This window comes from Chiloscyllium plagiosum, chromosome 12 (genome assembly GCF_004010195.1).
Source record: "Chiloscyllium plagiosum isolate BGI_BamShark_2017 chromosome 12, ASM401019v2, whole genome shotgun sequence".
In the NCBI taxonomy this organism is placed as follows: Eukaryota; Metazoa; Chordata; class Chondrichthyes; order Orectolobiformes; family Hemiscylliidae; genus Chiloscyllium; species Chiloscyllium plagiosum.
The window spans coordinates 39201660-39216263 of NC_057721.1; the positions used below are offsets into that span (position 1 = coordinate 39201660).

At 39.8% G+C, this 14604-nt stretch overlaps 1 protein-coding gene across 2 annotated transcripts in view; it reads left to right on the top strand.

Moving 5' to 3' along the window:
• usp9 (ubiquitin specific peptidase 9) overlaps nt 1-14604 on the top strand; it is a 272043-nt gene that overhangs the window by 73378 nt on the left and 184061 nt on the right. For both annotated transcript variants that reach the window (XM_043700849.1, XM_043700850.1), the window contains exons 13-16: nt 1453-1589; nt 3867-4000; nt 12420-12507; nt 12672-13014. In XM_043700849.1, the coding sequence (XP_043556784.1) occupies nt 1453-1589; nt 3867-4000; nt 12420-12507; nt 12672-13014 (702 nt within the window). The remainder of the gene's footprint in view (nt 1-1452; nt 1590-3866; nt 4001-12419; nt 12508-12671; nt 13015-14604) is intronic.

The window sequence follows — 14604 nt, forward strand, 5'->3', positions numbered from 1 at the left end:
CGCTTCAACCTCCCACTATCACCCTCTTCCCCCATCTGTATGTATCTATCTATCTATCCCAGCTAACCCCCCTCCTGCAACACTCTCCTATTTAACTCTCAGCTCGTGAACCCAGCACTGATCCTTGTGGCACTCCACTGGTCGCAGGCCTCCAGTCTGCAACAGAACCCTCTGTCTTCTACCTTTTGAGCCAGATCTGTATCCAAATGGCTAGTTCTCTCTGTATTCCATGAGATCTAACCTTGCTAACCAGTCTCCCATGGGAAACCTTGTTGAGCACCTTACTGAAGTCCATATAGATCACGTCCACTGCTCTGCTCTCATCAATCTTCTTTGTTACTACGAGCTCAATCAAGTTTGAGACATGATTTCCCACACACAAAGGCATGTTGATTATCCCTAATCAGTCCTTGCCTTTCCAAATACCTGTAAATCCTGTCCCTCAGGATTCCCTCCAACAACTTGCCCACTACTGACATTAGGTTCACTGGTCTGTAGTTGCCTGGCTTGCCCTTATCACCTTTCTTAAATAGTGGTACCACGTTAGCCAACCTCCAGTCTTCCGGCACCTCACCTGTGACTATTGATGATTGATAGAAATATCTCAGCGAGGGCCCCGGCAATCACTTCCCTAGCTTCCCACAGAGTTATAGGGTACACTTGATCAAGTCCAGGGGATTTATCCACCTATGTGCTTCAAGGCATCCAGCACTTAATCTGAAGAGTTGTAATGGAAGAGAACACCATTCAATCATCATTCAGACATTGCTGAGGTTATGATGGAGGGAAAGGATTGATGAAGCAGCATATGGTTGAATCTGAATCAATTCCTGGCTGTTTTCTAGTAAGTGTGCCCAGAGGTTGAGATGACTAGTGTCCAATAACAATTCCCACCTCGGCCTGTTGCCTGACCTGCGATGCTTTTCCAGCACTGCACTTTTTGACTCTGATCTCCAGCAACTGCATTCCTCACTTATTCTGGGACCAGATGCAGCAATGTTAACTTTCTTGTCAAGCTAAATGCATATTGATGTAGAAAATTCCCTCAAACACACATGAAGTTGTATTATCTGTTATCACAGTCAATATTGGGATAATTTGCATCCCCCATTATCACTGCTGTTTGCACCTCTAATTTTCTTGCAAACTTGTTTTTCCAAATCTTTACCAATTTGCAGCTGATAGAATGCATGAATTCGTAAGATAGTACATCTCCTCTTCCTTAACTGTAACCAAGTAGACGGTCTCCCGTCCCTCTGTTTCCAGCACTGTAATATTCTTCTCAATCACTGCCTTGTTGACTTTTTCCATCTTTGCTGAACTTTGCATTCAGGAATGTTAATGCCTGGTCCTGTCCACATTTAAGCAAAATTTGTGTAATTGTCAAGGTATTAAATTCCCCTGTGGCTCTTGTGCTTGGAATGTTACTAATGCCAATTTCAATTCAAATAGGACCGAGACACTCAAAAGATCCAGTGGATAGATCGTTTTGTTGAGGAACTACGTACCAATGATAAATGGGTCATTCCTGCTTTGAAACAAATTAGGGAAATCTGTAGCCTATTTGGAGAAGCACCACAGAATTTAAGGTAAGACGAAAGACTGTTAGGAATCCTGAGATGTGGACATTTTCTAAAACATGATGTGCAAATAACTATTTCAAATGATTATCATTTTTTGGATTTAGTTGCACATAGTACTTTATACTCATTCTTGAAAATAAATTTATACTTCAAGTTGTGTTTTGTGTATGTGGTGTCTAATGGAAAGTTAGACAATCTAGGTCTGCTTTTAGCTATCAGGAAATTATCTTTTGAAGGTAAAGCTATGTTTATGATGCTCGAAGTTGCAGTACATGGCATTTTTTTCATAATACAGCAGAATACCAAGTAAGTTTGAGTGAAGCAGTGATCCTTTTCCTGCCGTTTAAATAAAATCAGATAGCAAGCAGAAGGCATTAAGTGCAAGTGTACTGATCAAATTCGATATCTGGCTCTGGAAGGGGTGCAGATGTAATAAAGTTGCTGGAGGGTAAACAAATTATTGGCATAAAGGTAATTGGCAACTTGAATTATAGATTTGATCAAAGAAGTTGTCTTTGAGTTATTGTACAGATGTGTTCAAGTCTCAAAGGTTGGCGTTTAAGTTGTTTGACATTTAGAACAGCAAAATCATCTTTAATAGCAATGCAGTATGTGAGGTCCACTTTGCTCTTTTAATTACCCCTTCAGTGCCTCTCATTTTGACTACACTAAACAGGACTTGATCTCCCAAACTAGTGAGATTTTGAGCATTTAGTACCCCCTCAGTCCTCCAATGAATTTATTTTCATTGTTAAAAATTTTTGTCATGCCCATCCCATTAATTGTTAAATGTGCACCACGTACCACAACAGTCTCCGAACATCTTGAGGTTTACTACCAGATTCTACCTCAAAGGATCTCTTATTGATGTCAAGGTTGTTAACTGATGTAATTCTAAGCTGAATTACAAGGTTTGTGGGTTCAATCCCCAAAAGACATGAGTGCACAATATTCTCATGCTGAGGAAAGACTGGGCAGCCGAAGAAGCCATCTCTGATGAGATGTTTAGCCAGTTTCTTGGACAGAGGTGAAGGATCCCACAAAAATATTTCAGCAAGAGCAAAGTGGTCTCCCTGTGTCCCAGCTAATATTTATCCCTTAAACAAAAGTAAAGATTGATGATTCATCCTGTTGTCTATGGAAGCAAATGGTGTTTAACTTGCTATGTAGAAAATGTGGCAGTGAATGGGGCAATATTTTCTAAGTACTTAATTAATTGACATGCTCTTTATGGTGTCTGCAGATTGTGAAAGGTGCTTCATACTTTATACTGTTTTGTAGTGTCAATATAGGCCTGGAATAAGTTGCTGAATCCCTCCATGGAACTCTGATATTACAAACATTTAATGGAAACACACACCTCATTAAAAGTTGGTCAAAACAGAGGTCGATACACACACACACACACACACACACACACACACACACACACACACAGATTAGAAATTGAAGTACTGGTGAAGAACAAGTTTTACGATATTTAACTTGAAAACAGAACAGGTCCGGGGAACTATTCAGAATTTTGTGAATATCGGAGGTAGCTAAGATATTGAAATCTTTACTGAAAGATGACAGTTGAACCCCTTGCTGTGTTTTCATTGTGGCTACTCACTGTAACAAAATTCTTCCTTGTATCCCCTGCAATGTTGACTAAAATATTAGATTTGCTTGCATGATTCTTGTCAGATTAGTTAAGGTTGAACAGCTAATCTTCACCAGGTTTAAATAAGATTAATGTAGTCTTGTGCACTCCTAACACATCTCTCCTTCACCTTTTCTTCCAAGGTGCACAACCTGGTTTTTCCAACCATACCTTTTCTGATCTTGCTGATTGTGCTGCTTTTCATACTGGGTTGTGACCTCTAGGATAAACTATTTACATTGATTAAATGTAATGTAAATTTATCTCTAACAACTGATCTGTATAGTGCAGCATAAAGATTTTATGTTGAGCTACTGAATACAGATTCAGCTTTTGTTAGTTATTTTAGAGCTGATAGATGTTGGTTTCTTTAAGCAAGCATTTGCTACTCCCTTACATATCTGCTGTCATCTGGCATGTTTTCTTAACACATTGTTATTATTTGCACCTCATTGATAGTTGACATTGTTAGCTCATAGACTTTTCACATACATTAAGGAGCTCCCACACTTGAAAGTTTGAACATCATTACGTAGGAATTGTGTGCATGTGTATTAAAAGTGTTCTAATCAGTTAGTACCACAGTAAATTGGTTTGAGTATATCAATGGTTATGATTAACAAGAAATGTTTTCCTTGTAGCCAGACCCAAAGAAGTCCTCATGTGTTCTATCGACATGACTTGATTAACCAACTTCAACACAATCATTCATTGGTCACTTTGGTAGCTGAAAACCTGTCTGCTTATATGGAAAATATAAGACAATTCCATAAAGGTAAAGCATGTAGCATGTGTTTTGAAATAAATTGTTCAATTCTTGTTAAGCAAAGTTCAAAATGCCCATTTGGTTGATTCTATTTGTATAATATTGTGTTCCCAGACTGGAATATATCCAGTTTGTATCTGCTGTTGACTTTTAATTTGGATGAGATGAGATTTATGATTCATTCAACTCACAGATCACAGAATCCTCTATTTCCATGAAAGAAGGCAAGATGTATTTGGCAACACTTTGTAACTAAACAGTTGACTTGATAGATGAACTGATTCAATTCAGGGGACTTAGAAACAAATTGTTACTTCAAGTATGTTTTGCCAATTTTCTTTCTTCAGCTATCTGAGGCAGACAAGCATGGCATTTAGTAGTAAAAATTGGCAAATGAAGAAACCTACTTAGTTTGTCATGGAAATTATTTAAGGTGATATTAACCACATGCAAGTATACAGAAAAATGATTTTCCTTACCAATTGATGTGAGTATAAGAGGTATAGTTAGTAAGTTTGCAGATGACACCAAAATTGGAGGTGTAGTGGACAGAAGGAGGAGGTTACCTCAGATTACAAAGGGATCTTGATCAGATGGGCCAGTGGGCTGAGAAGAGGCAGATGGAGTTTAATTCAGATAAATGCGAAGTGCTGCATTTTGGGAAAGCAAATCTTAGCAGGACTTATACACTTAATGGTAAGGTCCTAGGGAGTGCTGCTGAACAAAGAGACCTTGGAGTGCTGTTTCATAGCTCCTTGAAAGTGGAGTCGCAGGTAGATAGGATAGTGAAGGCGGCATTTGGTATGCTTTTCTTTATTGGTCAGAGTATTGAGTACAGGAGTTGGGAGGTCATGTTGCGGCTGTACAGGACATTGGTTAGGCCACTGTTGGAACATTGCATGCAATTCTGGTCTCCTTCCTATTGGGAGGATGTTGTGAAACTTGAAAGGGTTCAGAAAAGATTTACAAGGATGTTCCCAGGGTTGGAGGATTTGAGCTGTAAAGAGAGGATGATCAGGCTGGGGCTGTTTTCCCTGGAGTGTTGGAGGCTGAGGGGTGACCTTTAGAGGTTTATAAAATTGAGGGGCATTGGTAGGATAAATAGACAAAGTCTTTCCCTTGGGTGGAGGAAATCCAGAACTAGAGGGCATAGGTTTAGGGTGAGGGGGGAAAGATATAAAAGAGACCTAAGAGGCAACTTTTTCACGCAGAGGGTGGTACATGTATGGAATGAGCTGCCAGAGGAAGTGGTGGAGGCTAGTACAAATGCAACATTTAAAAAGCATCTGGATGGGTATTTGAATAGGAAGGGTTTGGAGGAATATGGGCCGGGTACTGGTAGATGGGACTAGATTGGGTTGAGATATCTGGTCGGCATGGACGGGTTGAACCGAAGGGTCTGTTTCCTTGCTGTACATCTATGACTGTATAACCAAAGATTTGAGAGGTAAGGCTGTTCAGTGCTTAACAGGATGAATGGGTGAGCTAAAGCTCCCAAATATTACAATTTTGTGGCAGAAAAATGATTGACATTCCCTACTTCCTGAAATCTGCTTTCAGTACCTACTTCAGTCCTTGATACTGACTTTGATGAAAAGTTCTGGCTTTTTACCTTCCCTCAAAACAATGTCCTGCAACCATGTGAATTCCTTGAACCTGGCACCAGGAGAGAGCCTATGTATTCATTCATGGGATGTTCTGGACTAGGTCAGCATTTATTGCCTATTCCTAATTGTCCAGAGGGCAGTTAAGAGTCAACCATGTTGCTATGGGTCTGGAGTCACATGTAGGCCAGACCAGATAAGGATGGCAGTTTCCTTCCCTAAAGGATCCAGATGGGCTTTTCTGATAATTGACAAAGGATTCATGGTCATCATTAAATTCTCAATTCCACGTTTTTTTATATTGCATTCATATTTCACCATCCACCGTGGTGGAATTTGAACCCAAGCTCTCAGACTGTTACATGGGTCTCTGGATGAATTGCCTATCGATTAATTCCACTAGACCAGAGGTGGAGAACCTTTTCATGTTGGAAGGCCGTATTACGCTAGTTGTAATCTAATAAGGCCGCATCCAAGAAACTTCAATTATATATTCTTCAAAATTCACTTTTTTAATTGTGGCGGTCAGTCTGAGGATTATTTTGTTGAATTTTCATTTGCTTGCTGGTATTTTAAATACATTCATTTTTAAAATTAAAAATAATAAAGGACGAAAATAAACATTAATAAAAAAAAAGATTTGTTCTGCAAAATTTGGATTCATTCCAAAGGCCCCACACAATGGCCTAGAAGGCCGCAGGTTCCCCACCCCTGCACAAGACCATTGCCTCCCCATGTTTATCAGCAGTGGGGATCAAGATGCAATCTGGATAGAAATAAGGAATAGCAAGGAAGAGAAGTTCCTGGTGAGAGTAATCTATCGGTTCCCAAACAGTAGTCCTGCAGTGGGGTACAAGATAAACCTGGAAATTCTGAAGGCTCATATCTAAGGTACAGCAATAACTATGAGTAATTTTAATCTGCGCATAGACTGGATTATCAAATTGGCAATGATAGAACAAAGAACAATGCCATACAGTCACTGACCCCTCAGCCCTCTAAGCCTTAACTGCCTCATTTTGCCCTTCCATGTTAAAACTGTTCACTTAAGGGATCCAGATCCCTCCATTTCCTGCCTGTTCATGTAATCATCCAGGTGCCGCTTGAATGCTGCTATTGTCTGTTTCCATCGTCACCTGTGGCAGTACATTCCAGGCAGTCACCACCTCTGGTGTGAAAAATGTGCCTCACACATCTGTTATTCCTCTCCTCTTCACGTATCCATTCAGGTGCTGCTTGAATGCTGCTATTGTCTGCTTCCACCACAACCTCTGGCTGCACGCTCGACGCACCCGCCACCATTTTGTGTGATAAACATGTTTTGCACATCTGTTTTACACCCCCTCCCCACTGTGACTCTGTATCCCCTAATAAATGGCCACTTCACCTTGGGGAAAAGCCTCATTCTCCACTCTATCCATGCCATTTACAATCTTAAAAAGTTGTATTAGGTCACCCCTCAACCTCTCCTGCGTTCCAGTGAAGACAAACCAGTCGTAGCCAACCTTTCTTGATGGCTAAAATCCCCCATTCCAGGCAACATCCTGGTAAACCTTTTCTGTACCCTCTCTAAAGCATCCACATCCTTCTGGTAGTGTGGTCACCAGAACTATACACAATATTCTGAGTGTGGCGTAACTCTTCTATAAAGCTGCAGCAGAATTTGTCTATCCTTATACTCACTGCTCTTTCCATTGAAGGCAAACATGTCATAGGGCTTTTTTTCTAACTACCTGCATTGCCACCTTCAGTGATCTGTGGACCTGCACACCCAGATGCCTCGGCATATCAATACTTCTAAGGGTTGTTCTGCCATTCACTATTATTTCCACCTGTACTTGACCTCCCAACGTGCATCACCTCACATTTCGAACATGGCACAGTTCAGCCCCTTTGACCCTTGATTGTCGTGCTGACTTTTTATCCTACTCTAAAGTCAAACTAATAGATCACATGTGGAATATTGTATTCAAACCAGAGTTCTGTAAAGCTGCAGCATAACCTTGTGGCTCTTCAACTCAATCCCCCGCTAATGAAAGCTAACACACCAGATACCTTTTTAACAACCGCATCAACTTGGGCTGCAGCTTTGAGGGATCTATGGATGTGGACCCCAAGATCCCTCTGTTCCTCTTTACTGCCAAGATTCCTACCTTTTAACCCTGCAATCTGCATTCAAATTCAATCTTGCAAGCTACAGCACTATCCACAATTCCTCCAACCTTTGTGTCATCAGCAAACTTATTAATTCTTCCTTCCATTTCGTCATCCAAGTCATTTATAAGAATTACAAAGAGCAGAGGTCCCTGCGGAACACCACTGGTCACCAAGCTCCGGGCTGAGTACTTTCCATCTACGACCACCCTCTGTCTTCAATGGGCCAACCAATTCTGTATCTCGACATCCAAATTTCCATGTTTCCCATGCTTCCATACTTTCTGAATGAGCCTACCATGGGGAACCTTATCAAATGCCTTGCTAAAATCCATGTACACCACATCCACTGCTCTACCTTCTTCAATGTGTTTGTCACATCCTCAAAGAATTCATTAAGGCTTGTGAGGCATGACCTGCCCCCCTCAAAGCCATGCTGACTATCTCTAATCAAACTATGGTTTTCCAAATAATAATAAATCCTGTGTCTCAGAATCCTCTGCAGTAACTTGCCAACCACCGATATACGACTAACTGGTCTGTGGAAGGCTCAAATGCTAGGGGACACCGGTTCAAGGTGTGAGGGGGAAAGTTTAAGAGCTGCGTGGGACAGGTTTTTCACATAAATGGTGGTGAGTGCCTGGAACTTGAGGGAAAATTTATTTAATGAATTGGAGATTGTTTCTTAGAGGAATATGTTGTGGAAGAAGCCAGGGAGCATGCTATTCTGGATTTGGTGGTGTTTACAGAGGTGGGATTAATTAATCATCTTACAAAGGATCCTCCAGGAAAGTGTAAACAGAGCATGCTTGAACTTCAAATTTTGTTGAAGAGTGAGAAACTGAAGTCCCATTCCAGCATTTTGGAGTTAAACAAAGGAAATGATATAGCTAGCAGGACTAAAAAGTGGTGCATTTGATGGATTGGCAAATGCTTAAGGAGATATTCAATAGTTACGAACAAAAAAATATTCCCAGAGAGAAACAGATTCAAGGAAGGGGAGAAAACATCCACAGCTTCGCAAGGAAGTTAAAGAGAGCAAAAGTGCACACTAAGTTGGACAATATTTATAAAGGGAAAAGTGAGCACTGCTGATGGTGGAGATCAGAGTCGAAGAGTGTGCTGCTGGAAAAGCACAACCGGTCAGGCAGCATCTGAAGATCAGGAGAATCGACATTTCGAGCAAGGTCATTGGATCGTTGGGTAACCTTTAAAGATCAAACAAGGGTTACTTTTTTAAAAAAAATGAAAAAAGAGCCAAGGTAAATTGAGAAAGGAAGGTCATGCAAAATATCAAAACAGGTACAAAAGTTTTACATGTGTGAAAGGAAAGAAGGTAGTTAAAATCAGTGTTGATCCTTTGGATAATGAGATTGGGGAGTTAATAGTGGGAAGTACACAAATGGTAGAGTCACTAATATTTCATTTAGTATTACCTGCAGTTTTATTCCGTTTCCCTCATGAGGGATGTATTTGCATTGGAGGTGACTCAGAGGAGGTTCGCAAGATTGATTCCAGAGATGTGGATTTCGTCTTAGTAAGAGAGAGTGAGCAGTTTGGGGCTATAATCTCTAGAGTTTACAAGAATGACAGAAGATGTAATTGAGGTGTATAAGATGTTAAAAGGGATTGTCTAAGTAAATGTAGAGCAAATGTCCCCCTTGTGGGGAAATTGAGAAAGAGATATCATAGTTGTAGTATAAGGGGTAATAGACTTGAGACGGAAATAGAGATAAATTACTTCTGTCAAAGGTTTGTGAATCTTTGGGATTCACTGTGTGGTAGATGCTGGAACATTGAACTAATTTATGAAGGAGATAAACAGAGTTTTAGTAAGCAATAGAGCAGACAACAGTATGAAACAGGAATAGGCCTTTCAGTTGACCGTGCCAGTGCTGACCATGATGGTGTTCTAAACTAATCCCATCTACCTGTGGTCTGTATCCCTTTATTCATTGCCTATACATATGTGTATTTAAATGCCTCTGAAATGTTGTTCTCATATCTGCTGCTACCACCTCTTGTGGCAGTGTGATCCAGGCACCTCCCACGCTCTGCATTTTTAAACGAAAAGTATTTGCCATCTCATTTAACCCTCTCCTCCCATCCATCCCTCCAACTACTGTCTAAAGCTATGCTCCCCACGAGCATTTGACATTCTCACCCCGGGGGAAACAAGACTCCTCCAGCTATCCACGTTATTTATGTCTCTCATCATTTTATTTACTTTTATCAGGTTGCTTCTCAGTCTCTGTTGCTCTGAAGAAAATAACCCCAGTTTATCCAATCTCTCCTTACAGTTAATACACTCAAGTCCACATAATATGCTGGTTAAGCCACATTTGCACTACTCCAAAGTCTTCACATGTTTCATAGTATTGTGACCAGAACTGCACACAGTGCTCCAGATCTGGCCAAACTGAAGTTGTATATAGTTGCAACATGGCTTGCCAATTTGTATAATCTGTGCCCCAACTGCTGAAGATAGCATACCGTACACTGCCTTTGCTACCTTAATCTACCAGTGCCCCAACTTTCAGGGAGCTATGGACTTGCATTGCCAAGTTCTCTCTATAACAATGCTTCTAAAGGTCCTATCATTTGCTGTATGTTTTTCTCTTGAATTTGATTTCCCCAAAATGTATCATCTCTCTTCTTTGGATTGAACTTCACCTGCCATTCCTCCACGCAGTTTTCTAACCAATTCATAGTGCTGTTTCTTTTGACCACTTTGCACACCATCCACAACTCCTCCAGTTCTCATACTAAAAAACTGAAAGAACTGCGGGTGCTGTTAATGAGCAATAAAAAAGAAATTGCTTGAAAAGCTCAGAAATTAGAAGAAATGTTTCATGTTGTGTGATCTTCCTCAGAACCTTCTGAGGAAGGCTCACTAGACCTGAAACATTAGCTGATTTCTGTCCACAAAAGCTGCCAACTGTTGAGCTTTTTCAACAATTTGTTATCATACCACTATTTTTGGTGCATCTGCAGACTTACAAATCAGACTATGCAAATTTTCATCCGCATTTGTGGAAGCATGTGAAGTTCCAGCATTGATCTTTGGTTTTGAAGAATTCTGGTGAGTGGGCATGAAAGTGGAGTCAGGGTAGAGCTGAGATCAACCATGATCCTGTTGAATAGTAGAGCAGACTAAACAGCCCCCCACCCCATGCACACTCATGTCTCCTCCCCATCTGTGTCTCTCTTCCTTTGTTCCTCTTTCCCTTTGTGGTGCTCTCTCCCTCGCTTCCCCCTCTCATTTTTTCTCTCGTCTCTTCCCCTTCCCTTTTTGCTTGTGCTCACTCACCTTTTCTGTTCTCTGAAGTACAACTAGTTCAAGCTGTATAGTTTGCACTTGTTTCCTATTCAATTGTCTTCATTTGTAATTGATTTCTCTTACTGAATTCATTCATTGTCTGGTTTGTATTGCTGTTCGTCAGTTTCAAACATTTGTATTACTGCCTCAATTTTGCCTGACTTTTGTTATTCTTTGCAGACCAGAGATATATCTTGCATAACCAGCTAAGTGTTGAGAATTGTCAGTCATTTTCATAAAAAAAGAGCAAGAAACCAGTATATTCCCTGTTATCTTTTCCTCTTGATACCCACATCTACTTATGTTCTGCACTATGTATGCAAGTGCTCAGTTTTATACGAGACCCAAGGCTGGAGCTGTACAATGTAGATGAAGTGCTACTATCCACTGGCCATTTTTCCAGTTATCAAGATGACCCAGTAAATAGCTTATCTGTATCAAGTTTTGGATACTAAGATCTATCAACCAATCATTCGTTTATAGTGGAAATGCATTCTTATTCAATAGTGATGTAGCAATTGGTTAACATAATTTATATTTCTGTTATGGATTGCTTATCTCTCAATATCCCCAAGAGACGTGCGTGCACTTTTTCACTCAAAAGGGTGGTGAAAATAAAATCTCGCAGAGATTTATGTGTATTGTTGTGTTGTTCTTGCATGTGTTCTAGTCTGTAATCATGCAAAATTGTCTCTGAAGTCGTGCAGGCACAACCTATCGAGAAATTGAGTCTTGAGGCATTTCTTAAATAATTCTTTGAAAAGAACAAATTAGTTTCATCCTGAACTCAACAACAAGATTTTCTTTAAAGAACTGAGATTGGTTAGCTGGGCAGCATAAGGCAGACTTTCGTCCACTACAACTCTTCACTCAAAGGCTTTCATACAATCTCAGTTTGTCCTGAGCTGGAGTTTTTCCTCCTTAGACAGATAAAGCGAGAATTTCTTCAACCCCTAACCGTTGAAAACAGTTGCAGCAAGTGTTTGCCATGTCATGTTATTTACTGAAAGTCTTGCAAACAGAAGTAATGTTCACAGTGAACTTGAGTTACCCCTTTGAAGAAACCTGTCTAGCTGTTTCTCCAAAATTGAAGTGCTCTAAATGAAACTAAACTATCTTAACAATAAGATGTATATAGTTCTCAATGTATTACAGTAGTCCTTAACTAATCCAGAAGATGGTGAGTTATGCTTCACTTGATATAGTTCACATAATCTAGGCTGATACTTGATTGCATGCTGAAGAACTTCACTGTTGTAATACTACTGTGGATCTTTTTGAGAAAGTGAGAATACAATAATAACTTGCTCCTGATGTAATTCATTTTTGTAACTCGGTAAATGTTTTGCAGAGTACCCAGAGTATGATCCACAAACTGTACGATCAGGGAGTCGGTATAGCCATGTGCAAGAGGTCCAAGAGCGACTAAATTTCTTGAGGTCAGTGGTGTATGCAAATTATTTACCAGTTTAGGGAAATGAATTGATTTGCTGCCCGTTGATGTAGAGAGCTGAAGTCATGAACTACCTCAACAAATGAGATCTTGCTTGAAAATGTGTTCTATCACAACCCTAACCATGTTTACCTGCGTTTTATTTCCTAGATTTTTATTGAAGGATGGCCAGTTGTGGTTGTGTGCTCCTCAAGCCAAGCAAATCTGGAAGTGCTTAGCTGAGAATGCTGTCTACCTTTGCGATCGTGAAGCCTGTTTTAAATGGTTTTCTAAGTTGATGGGAGATGAACCTGACTTAGACCCAGACATAAACAAGGACTTTTTTGAAAATAATGTCCTGCAACTGGATCCTTCTCTCTTAACTGAAAATGGAATGAAGTGCTTTGAGAGGTTTTTCAAAGCTGTGAACTGTCGTGAAGGGAAGCTTGTAGCAAAACGGCGTGCTTATATGATGGATGATCTAGAATTAATAGGACTGGAATATCTTTGGAGGGTAAGGACATAAACATCTTAGCTACAAAATGAAACTGGTTTAAGTGGTATTTGTGCTGATTGTACAAAAATGGCTGCAGCGGAAGGGGGAAAGTTTTATTTACAGCTGCTGCCATATCTATTTATTCCCATTATTTTTATCTTTTTTAGTCAGGTATTGGTACAGGTTGAATGCTTTTGCTGCTCCACATTGTCTTTTAAAAAATTCTACTTGCATGCCTTGAGACAAAGCAATGGAAGTTTCATAAAGAGGATGAACTTTGAACTGAAATTGCTTGCAAGCTGAAGGGATTTTGAAGGAAGGGGGATATCTGCTACTCGATTTGTGTATATTGGTTGTTGATAAAATGACATCCAAAAATGTACAAAATGTTCCTTCAGTCGCTCAAGAATTTTTTTTAAAAATTGAAAAAATGTGCTTTGAAACATTGGAGCATGCTCTATACCTGTAAAGCATTCAAGGATGTCTCCAGAAAAACACTTATTGATATCACTCATTTCAGTCTTTATTGTACTGAAATTGAAATTGTTACCATTCCATCTTGAGTTTAAAATGAAGTTTTTTTGTTTGGAACTCAAATGACTATTTAGTTCAAGCTGAAATTTTGAATATGATTGAGGCTGAAAGAGACCTCATCAGTTTCATACCATCCATGTCTTTGTTAATGATAGCAGAATAAATTTGTACTTTGGAGATGCAGTATTTGTAGGAAAGACATGTTAAGAATGCACTATATGCATATATTACATATTATGGATTAGTGGTGCTGGAAGAGCACAGCAGTTCAGGCAGCATCCAAGGAGCAGCGAAATCGGCGTTTCGGACAAAAGCCATGAAGGGTTTTTGCCCGAAACGTCGATTTCGCTGCACCTTGGATGCTGCCTGAACTGCTGTGCTCTTCCAGCACCACTAATCTAGAATCTGGTTTCCAGCATCTGCAGTCATTGTTTTTACCTCTTATATTATATATTAGTTAGTTCTGTAATGTGGCATTACAAATAAGTGAAGTAAAATGAGTTTGTGTCCAGTTTAATGCGAGAAATCTTTACTCCTTGTCCCAAAGATCAGTGGATCAAATCAAACCACATGTCCCTTCAGCTGTTCAATGAGCAACAACTGATCACCCGACTTCAGCTTGTGCTTGCAAATTTCACAACACAGTCTCCAAAATTACATGTGATTCTGTTACTGGCCAGCATTTGTAACATTATCTGAGAAGGTGAAACAATAGATTGAGAAAATAATTTCGCATTGTTAGCTGGGTTTGCAGTATGGCACTGCAAATTACATATTAATACACTAGGCCCAGATCTTGGTAAGCAGTAAGCATATTTACACACACTGCACCTGTTTCACTGATACAAAATTAGCTAATGTATTGACCAATCACAGTCAACCTGCCTTGTTTAAATTTAAACTAAGAATTGTAGTTTAATGGAAGTCATCTAACTGATACATTCTCCATGGCTATGCCTCTACCTATCAGAACTCATACCGCACAAATTGTTACCCTTTTATATTGGTGTTCCTGTGAATGTCCTCATGTACAAGACAAAAAGCTTTGACAAAATATCTTTTCAGCAACATTCG